This window comes from Musca vetustissima, unplaced genomic scaffold (genome assembly GCF_032173495.1).
Source record: "Musca vetustissima isolate MV318-11 ecotype Yass unplaced genomic scaffold, APGP_CSIRO_Mvet_v1 utg382818, whole genome shotgun sequence".
NCBI classification, from domain to species: Eukaryota; Metazoa; Arthropoda; class Insecta; order Diptera; family Muscidae; genus Musca; species Musca vetustissima.
In genome coordinates, this window is record NW_026882620.1 from 13,008 (window position 1) to 36,489 (window position 23,482).

At 34.9% G+C, this 23,482-nt stretch overlaps 3 protein-coding genes across 3 annotated transcripts; 1 reads left to right on the forward strand and 2 right to left on the reverse strand.

The window, feature by feature from the left end:
• Positions 1 to 5,896: 5,896 nt before the first annotated feature.
• Positions 5,897 to 6,439, reverse strand: LOC133329167 (proteoglycan 4-like). Its single transcript, XM_061537661.1, has one exon. The coding sequence runs from the start codon at positions 6,437 to 6,439 to the stop codon at positions 5,897 to 5,899; it is 543 nt and encodes a 180-aa protein (XP_061393645.1).
• A 1,118-nt stretch (positions 6,440 to 7,557) lies between these two features.
• Positions 7,558 to 8,094, forward strand: LOC133329169 (uncharacterized). The gene has a single exon (XM_061537663.1). The coding sequence runs from the start codon at positions 7,558 to 7,560 to the stop codon at positions 8,092 to 8,094; it is 537 nt and encodes a 178-aa protein (XP_061393647.1).
• A 6,177-nt stretch (positions 8,095 to 14,271) lies between these two features.
• On the reverse strand, positions 14,272 to 23,313 carry LOC133329170 (serine protease gd). Its single transcript, XM_061537664.1, has 5 exons — positions 23,101 to 23,313; positions 18,698 to 18,848; positions 17,802 to 18,135; positions 14,872 to 15,633; positions 14,272 to 14,803 (listed from the first exon to the last, which is right to left on the reverse strand). The coding sequence occupies exons 1-5, from the start codon at positions 23,311 to 23,313 to the stop codon at positions 14,272 to 14,274; spliced, it is 1,992 nt and encodes a 663-aa protein (XP_061393648.1).
• Positions 23,314 to 23,482: the final 169 nt, after the last annotated feature.

Genomic DNA, 23,482 nt, shown 5'->3' on the forward strand with positions numbered 1-23,482 from the left:
GCCACCACTGCACACCACACAATGCAAGGAGGAATCGCCCCCGCAGAAGACTTGCATTGGAACATATTCAAAGTGTCCTCCTACTTCGTCTTCAGTATCGACGAAAATAACAATTAGCAGCTAAAAATCCAAGAAATCGACGCACACACAAACACTATCACGCTGTTCACAACAAAGACGATTGTGTGACAAACAAATAAAGGAAAATTGATGTTGTTGTGTTGAAGATTGTCACAGAACTAAATTGAAAATTGTCCTCGGTCATTCTTAAATGAAAGGAAAAACCCCCGTTTGAAACGAGATAGAGGTAGGAAAAATGGTCAATATACAGATTACGGTGAATTTGTATGTTTCTTGTTGTTGTTGTTATTGTTGCCTTGTTTCCACAATATGTACCATTTTTTCGTTGTATACCTAGAATGAATGCCGCATGCAACAGGTAGCAGGTAATATAACGCCACCAGATTATTTTACATACACACATCTCAATAGGAGGAGGAGTGTAATGTCACCTGATAGTGATTAAAGCCTAACCAATTTTACTACAGTGATCAATAAAAGTATGTACGCGTGTGTGACATTTTAAAGTGATAGGTAGAATAATCTGTATAGGTATTTGGGCAAAAGTTAATCTGTGTGTTGTTTTATGGTCGATATATGTTTAGTCAAATTTGGCTAGGATGTTTCCACCAAAACCTTTAAAAGACTAAGAACTAAAATGTCATGAAAATCAATCGCTCCAAATTTTTTAAATAACACCCATGTGGCGGACATATAAAGTGCAGGATTTTAAATGAAGACCATGCTGTGGTAAATTGACGCCACGACAAAGCGAAATACAAAACTACAGAATTCTGATTGGAATATTTGGCTTAGACCTTGAACATAGCGAAAATGTTGTGTGGCATTAGTATGGGGCACGATAGAAACATGAACTTATATGCAATATGTTCTCTTAATTGACAATTTACAACCATTTTGTAATACTTAAAAAATCGAATATTGCGAGTTCTGCTATATAGAAACTATATGGAAATGTGTACCAATATGGAGAATTTTTGGTAGCAAGGTTTGTCACCCACTGATAAACCAAAATTTCAAATTAGACTACGGGCAATTTGGCTAGACCAACATTTTCGTATACTGATCGTCATATCTCGTCTAGTTGAGTTGATCTAGACATGTGTGTCCGTCCATCTGTCCATTGTAATATGTAAACACGATGCAGGTCACAATGAGACAGTTTCTGGCCAATGAGGACTCCAAACCTAATATCACTAAATGTTACACAGAGAATGAGTTCTGACCATGGAATAAACATGATTGTTGTTGTGATCGGTCAATATTTAGTGGATCAAATGTACCCAGACTTTTGTATGAAAATGATAAAATGTATATTCTATGGCGTATATATTTACTCCTACAGGACATAGACCCGAGAAGTTGATAGTATATCCAAGGAGATTGGTTGACCTTTAAATTGACACTAATTACATTGTTGCATGCATTCGGATGTGGGTGTTATACTAAGACACAGGTGTCTACGTGTTTTGATCAGGGTACTAATACCATTATCACACCAGAAAGCAAAAATGTGAGGAGAATTTTTGATCAAACCAGTTTTTTCTGTATGTTTTTTTTCCACTATTGTATTCGGAATATTAAACATTTTACACTACTATTAATTTAGGATCAAAAGAACCAAGACTTTTGGGTATGGTCTAAATGTTTACTACGAAAAAAAATAATAATTCGGAAAATATGTCAGGCTAAGAAAGAGGCGCCGTTGGTATCTAATCGATTAAGAGGGTGCATGTATATATATATATTTGCAGTAAATTAATGTTCGGAGGTAGTTGTTTTTATTAATTTTTTAAAGACAATTTTCAACGACTATCTTTATATTATCGGCAATAACTCTTAAGTGCAAATTAAGGGAAAATTTCAAGTCATCGCTTGGTGCTATAACCATTAAAATATCATCTTTCACTGATTGGCATTTGTTTCTGAATCTATTTTTATGACTTTTTTAATATTGTCATTGATTTCGGGATTCCTTAATATGAACCAGTAAGGAAAGCAGTAAAGTCGGACGGGGCCGACTACATGATGCCCTTCACCACTATGGGTATATTAAACAGGACTATTATCGACTTCAAACAAATATCAATAGGTCATCCTTTGGGCTATGTCTGTACTTCTAGAAAACGCAACTACTTAATTCTATGTTCAATTTTGTACGTTGTGCAAAATTTTATGTCAATCTGAAATATGGAAGTTATATCCAAATATGGAAGTTATATCCAAATATGAACCGATTTTAACGATTTATCACAGGTTAGGTTATACTAATTTCAGTACGTTTTGTTCCTATCAGCCATATATTAAATCCTTGGTGCGTCAATCTAGGCTCAATTCAGTACGTTATGCCAAATTTCGTGCAAATCGAAAGTTATTTAGGGACTATGGTGCACAATTTACCTTAAATCGGACGAAAATATATATGGGAGCTATATCTAAATCTGAACCGATTTTTCCCAATTTCAATAGGGTTCGTCCTTGGGCCAAAATGAATGAGCTGTGCCAAATTTCATCCAATTCGAATCAAAAATGCGACCTTTACTTTGTTTACAATTTAACATGGACAGACGGACGGACATGTGTAAATCGACTTAGAAAGTGATTCTATGCATATTCTCAAAAGGAACCATGGGTCTATCTCGATTCCTTTTGCCTGTTACAAACATATGCACAAAGACATAATACCCTGTACCACAGTGTGGTGAAGGGTATAAAAAATTGCATTAATCAATATGACAAATACTTTTGTATCTAAATGTATATACACACAGTGTAAATAATACAATCCATGTATTTTCTAGATGGAAAATGGATCAGATATATTGACATGTCCAATGATTTTGTGAAAAATTGAGGGATATTTGATTAACAAAACAAGTTCAATATAGTTCCATATTTTGTATGTGATTACTTTGTAACAAAGATGGTCAAATGTTCTCTTAACAAAGAGAAAATGAAAATAAGGATTATTTTGCAGGATATAATTAAGATAAATTAAAAAATAAATAATATCCGAAAAAGTGTAAAAAACAACATCATTATAACATTCCGAAAAACTTTTCGTTAATGTTTATTTTTGTTTTAATAATAAAAAACCTCTTACAAGAACGCATCGACGCTGGTGTGCTAGCCTGCCATTTTTTACTTGGTAACCTTAACTCAAAAATATAAACCGAAATAAGCGATTATCTGTGTACGTACATATGTTACTCATATTTCAATTACCTACAGTCACATCTATTGACAATTCGACTTGTGTCATAAAAAGAGTTTGATGTTCACCTAGTCACAGCAAACTCCGTGTGTGACTAATAATTAGTAGGAATTTCGATAGATAAGGACAATAAGAATATCGCATCGTTTGTACAAATTCTTTGTAATAAGATTAGGTAGACAATACATTATGTTTTTTATTACCGTCACAATAATTGTTTAGATAGTATTTTTAATGACCTGTTGTAAAATGTTTGTTTTGCGGTTTCAAGGACATAGAACGTTTGATTTTTATCACGTATTTGAAATTGTATTTCGAATTGTGGTTATTCGAATATTAACTTCACAAGGGAAATATAACTATATTTTATTATTTTCTGTCTGGGTTTAGAACTTGCTATTAATTCGACCAATAGTTTCCTCGGTTTTCCGATATTGTGCGTAATTTTTGAGTTGACATGTATTTACCAAAATCGATTTAGGAATATTTTTGTATAATATTTTGTCCTTCTAATTTGTTCATGTTTTCTTAAACTGTGATCTTATTACCTAATTAATACGAAAATGTTCCCTCCGGAAAATTGTGCAGTGTAAGTGACGATATTGACTTTTAATCTAATGTCAATTCTCTTGATAGAATTATTAGCATTATAACACTAGAGGATGTAAATATCGCTTTTCGCAAAATATTGTCTAGGCTCGGAATATAGATGCGCAGAAAGTCGGGTTCGCTCAAATGTACTGCTGCACCCGCAGTTGTTATACCCTCCATCATAGTGTTGAGGGTTTACTACCTTTGTTTTTCCGTTTGTATTTCATCGAAATAATCATATCCGACTCTATAAATTTCATATATTCTTGGTCAGTGTAAAATTTTTTTTAAGCCTGTCTATATGTTCTTGAGTACGCTTTTCAACCGGATTCACTGAAATTTACTACAATGTGTTCTTATTAGGTACCAAATCGCTCTACTAATAATTTTTCAAGCGAATTCAATTTAATATGATTTGTAGTCCTATTTGGTAAAAAATCTCGCTCCTAAAAATTCCAACATAGTATGGGGCATATACTGTATTCGAAATTGTCAGTTTATACCCTACAAAGTATGGAATTCAAAGACGATTTAGCCATCTATTGCAGTCATTCTACATTTGGAGGATATCGAGATAAAAGACAAGAACGCCATGTTCGAGAATGAAAATATATCGACCCTATATACAAATACCTACCGATTTAATATTGGTTGAGGAAAAATAAATCTATTATTTCCATTATTATGTCCGATTATGCAACGTTTGGTTGTCTGATTTGTTGTCGTTTTAAAGGTAACTTCATAATGCCTTTATTTTTTTTCACAATCCTTGCTAGATACCATTTTTTTGTTCATTAAAGAAATTTTGCAATGCAAAAAAAGATGATAATCGTTTGGTGTCAAACTGTACGGCGGATGCATTAAAACTTCCCAACCAAGCTCCCGAAGTTTCTGGCGAGTCACTGTAGATGTATGTGGCCTAGCGTTGTCCTAGTGGAACACGAAACCTCTCCTGTTGGCCAATTCTGGTCGTTTCTGATCAATTGATGCTAATAGCTTGGTGCCAAGTCCAGACTGTATGGCGGGTGCATTAAAACATCCCAAAGTTTCTGACGAGTCAACGTAGATGTGTTTGGCCTAGCGTTGTCCGTTGTTTCTGGTCAATAGTAAATGATTTAAAACAGTTTTATGGTCGATTTTTAGCTCCTGGTCGATGTTATGACTGTTAACATGCCGGTCAACTTCGATCATTTCTCCGATTATATCGACATTTTCGACGATCGGCCTACCTGTGCGAGGTGCATCCTTAACATCAAAAATTCCTGAACGGAATCTACGAAACCAAAATTGCACATAATTGGCTGTTACAGTATCGGAACCATAAACACCATTCACAATTTTGACCACTTGTTCCGAGAAAGGAACGATCGGAACTAGTTCCAGCTCTGCAATTAATATAGTTCCTTTTCCAGATCTCATCTCAGTCTTTCTTCTTTTCCTTTTTTTCGTTCTTTTTTCTGATCTCGTTCCTTTATTCCGATATTCTTCATTCGTTATTTTGTCATTATATATATTTTTTGTTTTAAATATTTTTATTTATTTATAAAAAAGTGTTTGTGCTTACCGTCCTGCAGTTGATATCTTTAGCTTCATTTCATTTTTGCATTTATTAACAACACGGAACTATGTGAGCGAAAACAAAAAGAACGATGAAAGAGAGAGATTCAAAGGAACTATGTAGGAGTCGGAACTATATGGAGCAAAGGAACTATATGGAGTAAATGAAATATATGGAGAAAATGAACTATATGGAGCAAAGGAACTACATTATGGAACTAGTTCCTTTTTAAAAAAGGAACGAGAAAGATCGATCCGCTAAGTGAACTAGATTGCCCAACTCTAGAGTTCAATCAGAAAAATGGCAGACTATAACCAATTCGCTTTGAAAGCATTTATTTTGCATTTATGTTTAAAATATAAACTATTGAAATATTTATTTTGTAATTAGATTGATATTTTTATGGAATGTCGCAGTCAATGTTTTTTTTTTCTTTTTGTGTTTACATCCATTTAACCTCTTTTGTTGGCCTGTTTCTTAGCATTCTTCTTCTTGTTTTGATTCTGTTTCTTATTTTTACCCTTGCCTTTCTTATTTCCTTTCTTGGCAGGCCTCTTATTCTTCTGCTTCTTGTTCTTTTGTTTCTTGTTGCCTTTTTTATTATTTTTCTTGGCTGGTTTCTTATTGGGTTTTTTATTTCCTGGCTTCTTATTTTTGTTGGGTTTCTTGTTAGCTACAGGTTTCTTAGTAGTGGCTGTAGGTTTCTTAGTAGTGGCTGTAGGTTTCTTAGTAGTGGCTGTGCCACCATTAGGCGAAGGGGCAGGAGAAGGAGTTGGATTAGCTGGTGTTGGAGATGATCCTTCGGGAGTTGGATTAGCTGGTGTTGGAGATGATCCTTCGGGGGTTGGATTAGCTGGAGAAGGATCAGCTGGGGTTGCTCCAGTTGCAGGTGTTGGATCTGCCGTACCAGTTGGTGCTGGTGCAGTTGGCGCTGGATCTTCTGCCGTCACAAATACCAATAATATGGCAAAACAAATTAGGCTTAGAAATTTCATATTTGTAGCTACAAATTTGTAAGATGTTTTGTAGGAACGAACTGATAGTGGGGATTGGTAATAAAACCTCAGAATGAGATCGGTATTTATAATCATTTTTTAAGTAATTTTGATTTGATTTCCGTTGTCGTTTTGTAAATCTTGTAGTTGGAGAAATGCAAATATTTGCTCAGTTATGTAAATTATAAATTTTGAAAAAGAGTTTTGGTTACGCACAATCCACTATTTACTAAATACAAATAAATTCGAAAACAAAAAAATTTTCTATTGTTAACAAATGTTTTCCATTTTGTGTGTTATTTGTTTGAGATTTTACAGGGAGTTCTTTCAATAAAATAGAAACATATGTTGTTCTGTTGTTAGAAATCACCCGAAATCTATAAAAAATGTATGTGGGGTACAAATTGGCAGATGGATGAATTAAAAAAGCCAATTTGAGAATAAAAAATAATAATGAAAATCATATAATTTTAAAGAGGGCTACAAAACCTGAGTTGTAGGACTTTTCTTTGTTATTCGAAATATTGCAGTTATAATTTCCGACAATTCGAAAATTTCTTTTGTAATTTCGAATATTAGAAATAAAATAATTCACATCACAACTGAAATGTTTCGAATAACTTCTGGAGAAGGCATAGTCCTGAAAAATGTGAAGCTTTCGATGAAGTTGGAACAGTTTGCATAGCCTCTTTAAGGAATTATTTGTTTAAAACACCATATTTTAATCACTATTCAGTTCAACTTGTCCTCCATTAAAAACTTCTGCGGTTGGACAGACACATTACATCCAATAAAAAAATTAACACATGTTTCTATTTTATTAAGTGAACCCCCTGAAAAATCTTTAGCAAACAATAATACCAAAAAATTTAAAACACTTGTTAAGGGCAGACAATTTCCGCGTAGGCCGAAAGTTATTAAAAATATTAAATTTATATAACTGAACAAATATTTGTTTTGCTCCAATAGAAATCTATACAAAATTAAAAAAAGCTCAAAGCAATCAAGTTCATTTTTTTTATTGAATCAAAAACTAGTATAAATACAGATATTATCCCAAGGTTTTATTATCAATCGTCACCTTTCGTTCACTTAAAACAATTACTTCGACCGCGAATATGAAATTTCTAAGCATAATTTGTTTTGCCATAGTATTGGTTTTTGTGGCGGCAGAAGATCCAGCACCAGCAACAGCACCAACTGCCACTGGTCCTGCTGATCCACCACCTGCAACTGGAACAACTCCAACTGATCCATCTCCAGCTAATCCAACCCCCGAGGGATCATCTCCAACACCAGCAAATCCAACTCCTTCTCCTACTCCCGCCCCAAATGGTGACAGTCCCAGTACCGTAGCACCTGCTCCCAACAAGAAACCCACAGCCACCACTAAGAAACCCACAGCCACAACTAAGAAACCTGCAGCTAACAAGAAACCCACCAACAACAATAGGAAACCTGGCAATAAAAAACCCAATAAGAAGCCAGCAAAGAATAATAATAAAAAAGGAAACAAGAAACAAAAGAACAAGAAGCAGAAAAATAAGAGACCTGCCAAAAAAGGAAATAAGAAAGGCAATAAGGGCAAAAATAAGAAACAGAATCAAAACAAGAAGAAGAATAATGCAAAGAAACAGGCTAACAAGCGTAATTAATTTCAATAAGCCAAAGATGAAGACTTAAAAACAAATTTTACTAATTATTAAAAAAAATATCATTTTTTATACTAATCTTGAATGCAATAAATATAAATTGAATAAAATGAATGTTGTAGCAAGATATTTTATTATTTTTTCATAATATTCATAAGAAGAAAAACATTAGCGTAAGTTATTATAACATTATTATCCTATCGTTAATCCTCGTTGTTTTGTTTTGATTCACTGTGCAACATTATTTTCGTTAGACTTTGAACCTTTGCACTGTTTAAATATTTATTGTTTGTAACGAATATTCAAAACAAATTGAGTGAACGAAGATATTGAGTTAATTTGAATTATATTCGATCAATACTTTTAAAAGCTTTGTTTGGATCGCTATAAAAGCACAATGGTTTTACACAAAAGACCTTGATTCTCTTATAGACAATCCATAGGGTAAGAAGTACGTCTGCTTGGAAACATTATAATGAAGTCGGTTGACTTATTCTTCCAATTACATAAAATAATTGGTGAAAGCGATGGTAGTCCCTTGTATTCATGTTTGACAGCCTTACCTAAAATTCAACTAGCTCGTTCGACGTTTTTCACCACAAAAATAGAACACATGTATTTATATGAATGTTACCGAAATACGTCTACGTACGAATTTTCAAAGTTGAAAAAATTCAACTATGACAGAACGTATTTTTCATTTTTTTTTTCTTTTGTTGAAAACAAAACATTCTGGAAATTTGAAATTTCGAATCGAAACTTAAAATACGTGGATTAATTTAATAAATTTTCAATTTTGTTTTGCGGTTTGCATTATTTGCTTAAACATATGGATTCGACGTATTTGGGTAATACGGCCGTACACAACATTTTGGCATATTGGCGAAGTTGAATATTTTTGTACGCCCCGTCGGATTTTAGGTAACGTTGTGAGTTAACGTTGTGAGGCATATGAAATAATTGTCAAAAATGTAAGATAATAATTTTTAATAAAATATTATAACGTTTATGTAGAAAACTTTGGTGTGATTCATTTTATATTGTTGGTATTTTGAAACTATATTCAAAAGTCACACACTAAAGCTGCTACAATCTATATTATTGTGTATTTCTTACCTACGAGTAATATACGGTCCATCATATTGGATATGGTTAGATTAGAGATTAAATTTCAATATGTTTAGTTCGTAAAATTTGATTTCAAAATCGGTTAAGTTTTAAATACAGATGTAATATATAATATATAGCTGCCAGTGTACAAAGAGAAAATTAGGAACAAAGAAAATTAGTTTTTCTTTGACAAAGGCGAAAATGCAAGCCATGCGGCTAAAAGTGTAAAAATATTGTGCAATTTTGGTTTCGTAGATTCCGTTCAAGACTTGTTGACGTTAAAGATGCACCTCGCACAGGTAGGTCGAAATGTCGATAAGAAATGATCGAAGTTGACCGGCATGTAACATCACCCAGGAGCTAAAAATCTTAATAGTCGATAATAGATTTCTTTTTCCCCAACCTAATATATGCTTTAAAAACAACAACCCTTCTGTTTCATTTTTAGGTACTAAGCGTTTATCGCGGATTCCATTTTATGGGGTGATTTTACAGATGTGCACATTGAGCCATGTAAGATATTTCAGATGTAAGTCAAAACTACTGTAATAACTATTTTATTAGCCATAATGCATTACTTCTGAAACTGATTGACATGATTGGATGGACCAAAAATACGTAAGGCAAAATAATGACAACAACCTTAGGTATACTGACAGTTTAAATAAAATGTTCATGTAGTCATATGTTTCCATTTTTTATAAATTTGACTTTGACAGTATTCAGATTTCAAAATTCAAATAAAAAAATATATCCCTTCGAAATGTATGCATATTAGTTGTTTAGTGGCAAAAATTGCAAAATAATTTATACTTATAAATATTTTGAAGTTCCCTACCTCTAAAACGTATAAATATAAGTTGTGACAATCATGGTTAAATCTTGAGAGCAATGTTCAGCTTTAGAAAATAGATTTTGTTTAATTTATTCAAAAATACCAAAAATTGGACTATACAGGCAATTGTACCAAGCGTTTGCTGTAAGCCGAAATAAAAATGTCAGCAATTTTTAATAGGGAAATTTTCCTAAAATTCCAAAACCCCAAATCGAAGTCCGATTTAGAAACAAGGCCACCTCTCGCCATACCAAACTTACACTCTACAAGACTCTAATACTACCCATGGATTTGAAACATCGGTACTTGCGCAAGCAGATGAGGCAGCTCTTGGAGTGTTTAAGAAAAAAATCCCCGAATTCTCTCTCCATCTAGGGATTTTCTTCTACTATCATAACCTTTCAGATTTTTGCGGTCCCGATTGGTTCAAGATTTTCAAGTTAGAAAATGTGCCACAGTGTAATACATGAAATATTTTTGCTTTCTAATTTCACTATTTAAATTTGTATGATACAACGTATTAACGATTCTTTCAAAAATGATAAATGCTTTAACCGTTTGGTTAAAATAATGTTTTAATGACTGAACAACGTATTTTGAAACAATTAAGTCTTCCCATTCCTAAATAAATTCAGTATTATTCATAAATTAACAACTTACCTTCTTATCTAGGATTAAACTCGTTATCTAGGATTTAACTCGTCGAAAATAGAGAGAGCTTACGCCGCCGCAGAGAAAGAAGAAGACAACGACCACCGAGAGATGATAAACAAAGTAACAAAGATAAACAAAGGATTGAATACGAGAATGAATAGACGTCGGCAGTGAAAACACTAACAGGGTAAAGAAAACTATTTGCAAAACAAGAACACTTTCATTTGGGCACTTGAAATTTGATAATTATTAGTTAATATTGTTTTTATTTTTTAAAAATTAGCACTCTAATATACATCACAGAAAATACCACACTAATTTTAGGACTATTATTTAACCGAATTCACCCGAAAACACGAAACGCGACCAAGGACAAAGAATTTGTCAACCGAATGCAACAGAAGTGTGAAGTAAACTGAAAAAGATTGATGAGTAAGATGCATTAAGGGTTGCCATAGCATATTTAATTCCTTGTTCATTGTGATCTTTGTAGAAGCTCACTATTGGGGTGTGGTACAGGATTGAATAAGTTGGTCGAACTTGAACAATTCCAAATGGATATTATTTGTACATAAAATGGAATACCCTTCACCAGGATGCACTCCACCTTATTGTGAAGGGTATAACTGTAGGTCTATTAAATTTGTCATTACGTTTGCAAGACCTCGAAATATTTGCCGGAGACTCCACAGTAATCAAAAAACCTAAATTTGCAGAAAATGTTCGTTTTGGTATGACCCCAACATATACCGCTTAATTTTCAGTAAATTTCCAAACTTAGTCATGTAATTGAAAAAGGGTGATTTTTAAAGAGCTATATAATTTTTTTTTTAAAGAACACATGCTATTCATAAAATACATGAAATATTTATTAGAATTTATAATAGTGTTTGAAGATTATTTCATGCAAATGTTGACCTTACTGCGCCTTAAAATGTCCATCCGCATAGTCCCATTTTTGGCAATCTCTTTCCAAAATTTCGCCGGTAGCGCTCACTATTTACAGCTATGTTACAATTCACAGAATTTTCATGGAAATACGGTTCAATGCTCGAAACTGCACCAAACTGAGATATTTTTTTCGGATTCATTGAAAAATTTTTCAATGCCAAAATGTGTTTCTTCACTGAACACAAATTTTCAATAACAGAGTGGATCTCCAGCCTAATTTAAATTATATACCAAACATCGCCCTTTATTATTTTCCCAAAGCCTAAAATATGTTTTTTTTTGAAATTAAATGGCCTATTTGGCTTTGTTACAATACTTACCCCTTTACGGCCCAATGCTGCCCACAGGTAACAAATGGAAAAAAATTGGGGCTCAATGGGTTAATAAATTAAATTAACCCAACCTAACACATAATGCAATAACATAATCGTCATATAAATGTGCCGATCGATTTAAGGAATTTTTAAATCACACCACATGTTGGACGATATAAGAATTTCCGCCGGCCGAACTTATCCCCGATTTTGTCTGTTTTATTAACATTTCGTTATTATATCCTCAGCATTATGGCCAATGAGGGTATATACACTTTGCTACGGCTTTGGACCAATATCAGGCGAATGCAATGTCCGACTTGAACCAAATATTGCACGGCACGTTATCTTTACGAAGTCTAGATCAGGTCCAAAGATGGGATCAATTGGTTCACTCGTTCTGGTACTTCCACCACAAAGGGTCAACATTTTTAGTATTATATTTATGAATCCAATATCAGGCGAATGCAATGTTTGATTTGAACCAAACTTTGCACAACCTATTATCTTTACCAAGCCTAGATCAAATCCGAATATGGGACCCATTGAACCACCCCATTTTCTCAATATTTATAAATCCAATATCAGGCGAATGGAATGTCCGATTTGTACCAAACTTTGCACAACCCATTTTCTTTACCAAGCCTAGATAAAGTCCGACAGTGGGAAACGTCTGCCTTTTTCCTCTGGTATCTCCCCCAAATAGAGTCAATACTATATGTATAAACATGTAAATTCTATTTGAAGCTAATTGAATAATCGATTTGATAAACATTAGGGTCGTAACAGCAAGTGTTGTTGTACAAAAAACGATACAACAACCACATGGAAATTTGTTTTTGTAAGTTCTACTAGTGTCAACTCATTTGACAGAAAAATGTAAACAAATAAACAAATTATCATCAAATTATTTTTATTTTGAAAATGAAATATTTTCGAATCCTCAAAATAAAAATTGAAAAACATGAATGAAAATCTATCAAATTTATATTTCTATCGCTTCCACAGCTTTCCTATAATTGAGCCATTGTCATATATATGTGTAACACATATGAAAATGCTGGGAATAGCGAGTTATTCCTTGAATAAAGATTTGCTTCCTCAAACTTTCCCAGCAGGCAGATTGAGTAAATTGTATACAGGAGCACATTTAATAAAGAACAATTTCAAATTGTATGCGTTCCCAATTTTCCTGTTGGGTGATTTTTAAAAACATAATTTGTCAAATTCATATTGACACTAGTATTACGTTGGAATCAAATCAGCTGGGATTTGCTGTTACCTTTTATAATTGTACCATGACACCAACCGAAAAAATTGGGATATTTCTGGCAAACATTAGTTCGGAACAAGTCGAAATATCTGATCAATACTATGGCGGGAGGGCAAAACGGAAACATATATATCTTTATATGGGAAAATGTATCATCAACAACCATATTTACATCGAATATAAAATTATTTCCTTCCTTAATATTTGAAAATAATATTTTACAAAATTTCTCACAGTATATGACATAGAAAATTTTGTATTTGAAACATATACAATCACAAAACTTGAATGTATTAGTGTGGACAGCCCTGCTTTAAACCGAAAATATCGGTTGTATTTCCATTTGTGTGTTTTATAAGGTTTTTAGACATGTCTTTCAACCATACGGCATCATTTTCGTTGTTTTCAGGCTCATAGAGAGATTTTTCAAACTGAGTGTTGGAAGCAATTTAATATGGCAATGCCTGCATATAAAATTCCCGATATATAATTTCAGCAGTATATAAAAAATTCGGCTCGGCCGAACATTATGATACAAATTCCATTATAATAAACATTTTAAATCCAAGTTTTTAGTCCTCTTCAAATTCGTTTTCGTTTATTTATTTCGAATGAAATTGCATATAATCTCTGGTTCATTATCTATTAATTGAACAAATATTTAAAACTATCACAGTTAACAAATACCAATGAACAAATAATTATTGGTAGTAAAGTTTCCTTCATCTTGTTCACATTTTTCTTAAATTAAATTCAAATATTTACAGCGGTACTTTAAAAAAGGTATAAAGATATTCAATCAAAACGATGTCTGCGTTTTTTGCACAGCAATGGCATACACGAAACAACAACCACAAAAAAACAACGCACAAACACAAAGTACGAGTATAAATTCGCGTTCACAAACAAATAGAACGCTTCCTTTTCTATTCCTCTTCAGCAAGCAAAAACATCGATGGAGTTACTTCCGATATTCAATTCCAATTCAATAACGTCCAATTAGTTTACTCCATTAGTTCATTTAATTTTTCTTTTTTTTTCAATCAAAGGACAAAAGCAAATATCCAATCGAGAAATTTCGCCACATCCGTGTAGACTACATATTGATTTATGCTGCAACTTCGCGTAGCGGCACGTGACTGTGTTCTTTTCGTTTGCATCTCGAACATGGGCAACGATCCCGACACAGTGCCCCTGAGAACCCAACGATTATTTCGAAATATCATAAGACCAGCACCGGAATCTCCAGTGCATGGGCCCTGATGTAATTGTTTGTTAAATACCAACGGTTTGGAGGCCAGTGACTTGGTGTACAACATTTGATCATACATAATACCAGCACAGAATGTTCGATTCGATGTTAGACTTTTATATTTGGGATTGGCAGCAAAGCAGACTTCATTGGAGACAACCGGGGTGCTAATTATCTTTGGCACGGTACTGGTGGTGGACATTTGTTTGGTGGTATTGAAACTACCCAGGCCCCAGCCGACAACTATTCCCGGTTCACCTTCAATGAATTCGATCGATGTGGAACCGGTCCACATACAAGCCGGTCGGATGAATGTGTTGTATCTAAGATGTTGGAGAAAATAAACGATGTTAGAAGCTCTAATTCATCCTCAATAGCTCAAATTCCTTACCTCACTTCATTTTTCAGCACCACCACGGCAATGTCGGCATCATACGAACTCAAATGTTGATTATAATCGGGATGTATAAATATATCGTCCACTGGCGCGGCAACCGAACCTTCTTCATTCCAATTTTTCAAATTATGTCGCCCGAGAAATACCAATACCTCATTGGCGGTGTAACGTTTCTTGAATAACTGAAAGCAATGAGCTGCACTGACGACAATACGCGTCGAGATCAATGTACCACCACATTGATACGCTAATGAAGTTAAATTATTTACATAGACGGCGGCCAACCAGGGCCAGGCACCGCGTGTTATCGACGGCAATTCATTGATGGTCAGAGAACCGGTATCCGAGGCGGATTCATCGTCGGCAAAGAAATCCGTTTCGCCGTCAATATCGGTGGTAACCAAAGGTGGTAAGTCAATATCATCGTCCTCACCGGCTTCGTTGTCATTAGACTCATCAGTATCTCTACCACGACCATCATCACCGCCACCCCCACCACCACTGTCGACCTCATTCCTTTGACCAACCGCTGGGATTTCATCAATATCGTCTTGCCGTTGTAATAATGCTGACAATATGCTACGAATATTATCCAATGGATTTCTAAATGGTTGTCGTGTCGCCGCATCTGCCCCCGCCTCCGCCGAGTTGAGAATGGTGGTGGTGGCTGATTTTTGTTTCAATGCTTTCATAACTTGAAAACGTATACGGTCATCGATAGTGCCACAAATATCCTTGGAAATGCGCAAAGGATTCCTAGAAAACGAAACGAAATGAAAAAAGGAACAAAAATTGGTAACAATTTTTCAATTTCTTTTGCTTGCATTGATTTTCTGCTTTCGCTACTTCGTCTTCTTTTTTTATACCCTGCACCATGAGGTAGAGTGTATGTATTTTAAATTTGGCATTCCGTTTGCGCAACACCTCGAAATATTAACGGGAGAACCCAACGACTACATATATATTCCTGATCGAAATATGTAACATAGAGTTTGGAAAAATTTCACATATATATCATCAACTCCAAGGAGGTTTGGTATTGGGATATATCGGTACACGTATCGAAAGAGCCCACGTATAACTGTACCGCCACATTTTCGTATTTGGAACTTTTTGGCTATAATTCGTTAACGAAGTGGCTTTAATGTGACATTTCGTTATGTTGGAGGGTGATTAATATATTTGCAGATATTTTTTAATATAGGTACATGCTTTCATATCAGTCCTGTCGAATCGGTTGTAATTTAAAAATATTTCAGAAAATGCTATACTATGGTCGACCTCAGGTCCTCCACATTACCAATGCGTCAGTCATTGTGTCAGTTTCAGTCTAAGCGTGCGCTTCAGACGATGAGAAGGATACTGATGTAACCGTTATCAGCAGGGACCGTTGTTGATGTGGGTTCCTCCCAAGCCAAAAATGACAGCAATACATTGACTTAAGCCCACAAATCGCTACTTCTGAGGTCACATAGGGGAGTGAAACCAAGAGTAGATGTTCCAAATATACTTTGGAATCCTCACTGTCAGCTCCTGCATCTTTAAGTACACAATCCAATGAAGCAATGTATATCGGACGTCACTTTGTTACTGAGGAGCAATTCACCTGGATCAAGAAGAAGAAGCAACTAAAGGTCGCAAGGAAGTACGAAAGGGACTACCTTCTCAAGGCATATAGGCAACCTCCTCTACCTCAAGGCATTCATGCTACTTCCGATTGGCAGAATTCCTACCTCGCGTATACACGCTACCTCTACCAATACGACGGTGAAGGGAAGATGGAAAACATTTTCTATATCCTCACATGTTTTGATATAGCCTCCTTCACCGGGTAGGTTTTAGTCATTTTAGGTCTGTAATTTGGTACTCCGGGTTCTTATAGCGTTACAAAGTCCCGCCCTATTTTCCTTATTTTGAAATTTTAGCCATATTTTCTCACCTAAGTGCTTGGAATTTCGGGTTCCTGTTGAATAAAAATCGTCTTCTATGCAAAATTTAAATTTGGTTCCATGTTTTTGCCAAGCCCCATGCCAGAGTCCCGTCCGATAAGGTCGCATTTTCTCGCCGAAGTGGCGGAAAATTCGTATTCCTCGTTTCTTTTCACCGATTTTTCATATCGGTTACATTTTTGACATGACAATCAGGCTTCAGGCCCTTAGTGTCCCTTTCCATTTTCGGTATTTTCTTCTTTTCTGAAAGAACTGTCTATATATTTCCATTGTATTCCCACTGTCTATATATTCAAATTGTCCGTAATTAGATATTTTGCGTTGTTAGTGGGTAAAGGACTTATTCTCAAAAATATTTGTATTTGTATTTAAGTCTGCCTTAGGTAACTTTAATTTAGCATTCTGAGATGTTATTGGGTTGAAAAAGTCTTCGTAGAAATTTGGTCCAGTTTTCCGTCTGGCCTCCATATAAAGGTACCGTTCGATTTTTAGTATTCATATGGTTTTTTCAAATTTTCCAATCGGGATGAAATATCATTTTTGGGCCCTCAGTCCAAACGGAAACAGTTATCCATGTGCTGAAAGTCCTAGTGGGATAAAGTGACTTAATCAGGTATTCTGGTTTGTTAATTGGTAGAAAACTTCCTTACAGACATTTTTCGATGCGGATCAAGTTTTTGATATAGCCTCCTTTTTTGGTATTTTGAAGATCGCAAACTGTAGGTTCAAGTGGAAAAAATTATCTTAGTAGTTCAGTGTAAGTCCATGCCATGAAATAGCCCCAATAAAAGAGAAAGTATGATTTTAGATATTTTGAATACGAGCCTTATTGTGGAGGGTATAAAAAGTTTCGGCACGGCCGAACTTAACGATGTTTTTTTTAACTTATTTGTGTTTTTCATTCAGTGTCATGTCACACCAGCATTAGTCGGTGATGGCAATAGTGACACAATGGCATTCAGCCATAAGACTTACTTATCCATGCTGGAAGTGAGAGGCAAATGTTTAGTGCCAAATGCTATATTTGTCGGTGGCACCAATGACGAATCCTTAAGACCTGTTGTTATCGGCAGCATTGAAATAGACGAACTGATGGCAGCAGCAGCATTCGTTCCACTACCCGAGCCCACGGCGCCACCACCACCCACAGTTGTTGCTGTTGCTATCGATGCTGCAGTCGAAGGCAATAATGACGAGGACGATGATGATTGTATGGGGGGTGCTTGCTGCTGTTGTTGTTGTTCCTCGGATAAAAATGTAAACTTCCTTGTATGCTCCAATTGTATTTGTGTCACGAAGATACTGTGATCTGTTTTTTAAGATAATGTTAGTTGCACATACACACATACACATAGACATTTGGCCATTCATTGATGTGACATAGAACACATCCGTAGAGCAACATGTTGAATGATGTAGCCACCAACAACAAATACATGATGTATAGATGTAGTGATTGTGATGGATGCATCATCAGCAGTGGCAGTAACAGCAACAGTGGCATTGTGTTCATCATCATGATGACAAGGATGATGGTGATGATGATGGTATGGTGACATGGTGATAATGTCCATATTGGTGTTTGGCAGATAATATTCCATGTCGACGACATACAGAGTCAGGCAGACAGCATCAAAATAAATGTAGAAAATCGACACATTTCGCCCACAAAACAAAAGGAAGCATGACAATGTCAGAGGAGACCAGTAACACACACACATCAGGCAGCATACAAGAATGAATGAAAAAAACAAAAGGGAAAGAGAATAAAAACGTTATCATTCAATATTAAATACCCAATGTTAAATTTGCAAATTCTCAGTATTTTTTTAGTAAGGAATAATCTTGTATGTCGCTCATCAATACTCTACCTGCACTGCCAAGACAAACAACGTGATTATTCGTTGTGATTTGCAGCAACTTAGGTGGGAAGTGATTTTTCGGAAATTTGATTTTATAAAGTACCGGTGCCTCACTTAGAAATTGTCCACGTGTCAACAATTCAATTTCACCCAAATAATTCTGTGTTTTATATGTGTTGGACATTGTGTTACGGTTTCCGGTTCGGTCGTTGGGTCACATTCGCCATCGTCGTCGGTCAACAAACCGGAAAGAAAGAAAAATAAATAAAATAAAAAAAGGATTAAATTAAAATTGGATTTATTTACACTAGAGAAATGCTTTCGTAAGTACAAGAACAACAATAACAACATGAATGGCTAAATTAAGAAAGACAGAACAAAAAAACACAGACACCCAAATAAAAAACACTGATATAAGTGGAAACCCCAAATAAACAAACTACTGCGGATAAATTTTCTGCGGATGTTTAAAAGATTCCCTTCACCGTGGGTTGTGTTGTGATGTTCGGCTTTCATTTGTGGTCTATATATCGACTCGAAAATAACATAAAAAATTAAGGTGTTCCAAAATTAAATCATCACGAAAATTATAGGCGTTGTCCTTGACCATAATTGGAAGCTTAAAACATTTCAAAGCGATCATCGCTATAGTTCTGCTCTCTCGAGTGATAATGGGTTACTAAATAATAACGGAGGTGTAACTCCCACATCCGAGTACATATAACAATATAATTGGTATTAGTTTAAAGGTCAACCACTCATGGATATAATATCAACTTCTCGGGTCTATGTCGTTCAGGGGTAAATATATACGCTATAGAATACAAAAGAAGACAAAAGTCAGGGTCCATTTGAACCGCTAAATATTGACCAATCTTTATCAAAACAGGCATGCTTATTCTTTGGCCCGATCCCCTTTTCCATGCAAAATTTCACGATGTTCGGGCCATTATTGTGGCCTCTGGAGCGACCAGAAAAACCGACAAAAATTTAGTATTTGGTCCATTTCATCCCCTAAATATTAACTGATTGGTCCATAACTGTGGCCTGTATCGTGTTTACAAATTATAATACAAAATATGACTCAGCTAGTCGAGATATGACGATCGGTATACTTAAAGGTGGGTCTAGGACCAATATTTCGCGGCGTTACAAACATTTGGGGCTGCACAAAGCTATAATACCCTGACAACATAGTTGTGTAGGGTATAAAAAGGAAATCTGGTTTTGTGCGAACAAAAAAACAAAGGTGTTATAAAGAAAACACTTCATAGACAAATAAAAACAGTTAACAATTAGACAAATGGAAATCTTTAACATTTTTTTTTTTAATATTTTATTTAAGTGAATTGTATAAATCCCATACAGATGGTAGAGGTCTACAAGTTGATGTTCAGATAAATAATGTGTGTATATGGGTACAATATGGGTTGAGTATAAAAATATGCTCGTTTGACCTTAAGGGTCAAAAGTGTTTAACGGCGTCTTTCAAATTTTAAGACGTTACTATCACATAGATACAGCATGAACTAGGCGGTGAAAATCGGCCTTATGAATGAAAAAACATTTTGCATAGCATGTTGAAATTACTAAAGGTTGACGTCCGTGAAGTTTTTTTTAAATATATTCAGATTTAGATATAGCTCCCATATGTAGTTTCGTCCGATTTTATATAAATGGAGCACCATACTGCCAATATTTGTCCGATTGAGACAAAATGTTGCACAATGTACTTTATTAGGTCCTGATTGATGTATCGAAGTTTTGTTGAAATCGGTTCAGGTAGAGATATATCTCCCATATATATTTTCGTCTGATTTTATGTAAATGGAGCACCATACTGCCAATATTTGTCCGAATAAGACAACATTCTGCACAGAATACTGAATTAGGTCCTGATTGATGTATGCGTAGTTTTGTTGGAATCGGTTCATGTGTAGATGTAGGCCCATATATAGCTTCGTCCGATTTTATGTAATTGGTGCACCGAGAAGGCTGTTTGTTCTATATTCTTGAAATTTAGCAGCGGTTATGGAATATAGTTTATAATGATTTTTATTATGTTTGAAATTAGTTCAGATTTAAATATAACTCACATATATACATTAGTTCCATTTTATGTAAATGGTGCACCATAGATCCTATATGCACGGTATTTTGTTGTTGAAATCGATTCAGATGTAGATATAGCTCCCACAAATGGAGGAGCCTATTACATGAAATATTGCATAGAGTATTGAATTGAAGTCGTTTCAGTGAGTCGATTCTGCCGAAAAAATAATGGATTTCTTTTCCCCCAACCTAATATAATCCGTTCATTTACGAAAACTATAGTTGTCGTCCTTGTCTATAACCGAACTTCTTCAAAAGTAGACCACTCACTATGATTGCTATCAATGTAAAAACCAACCACACCTTTAGGGATATACGACGAACTTCTACAGGTATTTTTCATAGTAAATATTCATAATGTGCCATTTTCACACCACACAAGTTTGGGTACATTTGACCTCCAAAAAATCGATAGATTTTCATTATCCTTGGACTTGATGTTCGGTTCATCATTGTGACCTATAGAGCGACCAGAAAATAAATTGATTTAATCCATTTTACTAGCTATTTAATAACCGGATCTATGTGCAATTTCGTGAAAATTGGCTCACATCAGTAGCGTGAACATTGTTTACGGATTAAATCACATGTACATATCAAGTTACGTAGTCAAAGGGGGATCTTTATATGCACAGGAAACAAGTCCGACCGGTCCGGTTTGAAATTGTGGAAATTTATACTTTCGGATATATGGGCCTCTAGGATGTGTATCAATTTAACGCGGTTGAAGTCCGAATTTCGGAAATACAAACGGGTTATTCAATTCGCTTCAAATTAAATTTCAAAATGTTCAAACATTGACCCTTTGTACCCTTTATAAATACATACATTTTTTGCCATTCGTGGGGAGGTACCAGAAGCAGTGGACCAATGGGTCGCATTTCGGTTTGATCTGGGTTTGGCAAAGATAATAGGTTGGCCAACATTTCGTTCAAAAAAAAAATATTGAAAATTTTGATCATTTGTGGGGAAGTCTTGCTAAAAATAATCGATTCTGCAAAGTTTGGTTCAAATCGGGCATTGCAACCGCTTGATATTGGATTTATAAATATTAAAATTTGTGACCCATTGTGGGGGAGGTCCGAGGAGTGAACTAGTAGGTACCATTTCCGGACGTGATTAAGTATATTAAAATTAACATCGTAGTTTATCCATTTGAGAAATATTACCAATGTATTTTCGAAAAAATTGCACACCTTAATAAACATTTGGTTTCTGTTCTGTTTTCGTACTGCAAGAATCTACTAACGATAACACTTTTTTCTTTATATCGAAAAAAAATTGAAAACCTGGTAGATCCTTGCAGTACAGGAACATACCAATTGTAGATTTGGCTTAAGTTGAGTTTAGGGGCTCATCTCCGATTTTTCTGAAATTTTTACCACATGTAGATCTCGTCTCCCTGATCACGAAAATATATGACATTCATGGGGGAAAAAATATTTCCCATGTTATGGAAATAAGTTCCGGAATTCATATGCTCATAACTTGGACATTTATAGGCCGACAATGGTAATATTGACGGATATTTAGAGAAACATGTTTATTTAAAAGAAAATTTATCGCATTTTCTATCTGTCCATTGGAGGTTTATCCCCGGCCGAAGGCCGGCTATATATGAAAAACTTTGATATAAAGGAAAAATCGCGTAGCCAATTTTTCCACCTGTCCATAGCAGAAAGTCTCACAGACATTGCTGACGGACTGGTTTTTACACTACTTTTATTTAAAAGACATTGTTGCTCGCGTAGCCGAATTTTCCGCCTGTCCATAGGAGAAAGTCTTAATTACCCGGCCGAAGGCCGGCTATATAAGAAAAACTTTGATATAAAGAAAATTTTAATCACGTAGCCAATTTTTCCACCTGTCCATAGCAGAAAGTCTTAAATCCCCGGTCGAAGGCCCGCTATTTTGGATAATTTTTAATTAAGACGAATTTAAGTGGAAATATAATGTGTACGCTTTACAATCATACCAATATTACCTTCACCGATTCATAAATAACGAAGTTATGAGCATTTTGTGAATTTCGGAACTTTAGAGGTCCATATCTCGGGAATTATGGACTTTGAAAGATATATATTTTCGTGAAAAGGGTCAGATACCTATGACAAAAATTTGCAGAAAAATGAGAGAGAGAATTATAACAGTCAACTTGTATAATGTTGGGGGTTTATTAAATAATGTCCATGTTTTTGAAATAATTATCTGAGTTAATAAAAATATTCTTTGGTAACACCATCACCACTAAGTTTTTAAAACACTTCAATTTACTTTCATTAAATTATCTATTTCCTTACCGTTGTCGGTTTACCCCTCATCGATAGAATAACTCGCAAATGTAAAGCTTGACCAAAATCCGGATTACGCACCGACAATATGCCAAACCATTCAGCACCATCAAAACGATATTGAAACATTTTCGGACACGGGCTAATCGGGATGCCTTGTGTAAAGATTTTGTTGATATGTTCGAATATGATAAACAAAATCGTTGTGATGTGTAAATGCATTGTCACAGCGGAATGATGAATAGTTTTTTAACTCCTTTTCAATTATCACAACCCGCACAGCCAGTTTTTTCGTATATTATTATTGTAGTCTTCCAAATTATTTTGTTTACTTCTTAATATGACAAACTGTCAAACCAACAATTGCATGTCCCCTTCTTTTGTTGACATT

What these genes read in the sequence shown, in the direction of transcription:
- LOC133329167 (XM_061537661.1), bottom strand. Translation starts at nt 6,439, where the DNA reads ATGAAATTTCTAAGCCTAATTTGTTTTGCCATATTATTGGTATTTGTG.
- LOC133329169 (XM_061537663.1), top strand. Translation starts at nt 7,558, where the DNA reads ATGAAATTTCTAAGCATAATTTGTTTTGCCATAGTATTGGTTTTTGTG.
- LOC133329170 (XM_061537664.1), bottom strand. Translation starts at nt 23,313, where the DNA reads ATGCATTTACACATCACAACGATTTTGTTTATCATATTCGAACATATC. An exon ending in TGTTTGTCTTGGCAGTGCAG is followed by an intron (nt 18,136 to 18,697) that starts GTAGAGTATTGA and finishes CTTAAAAAACAG; the next exon opens with ATCACAGTATCTTCGTGACA. An exon ending in GTGCTGAAAAATGAAGTGAG is followed by an intron (nt 14,804 to 14,871) that starts GTAAGGAATTTG and finishes CCAACATCTTAG; the next exon opens with ATACAACACATTCATCCGAC.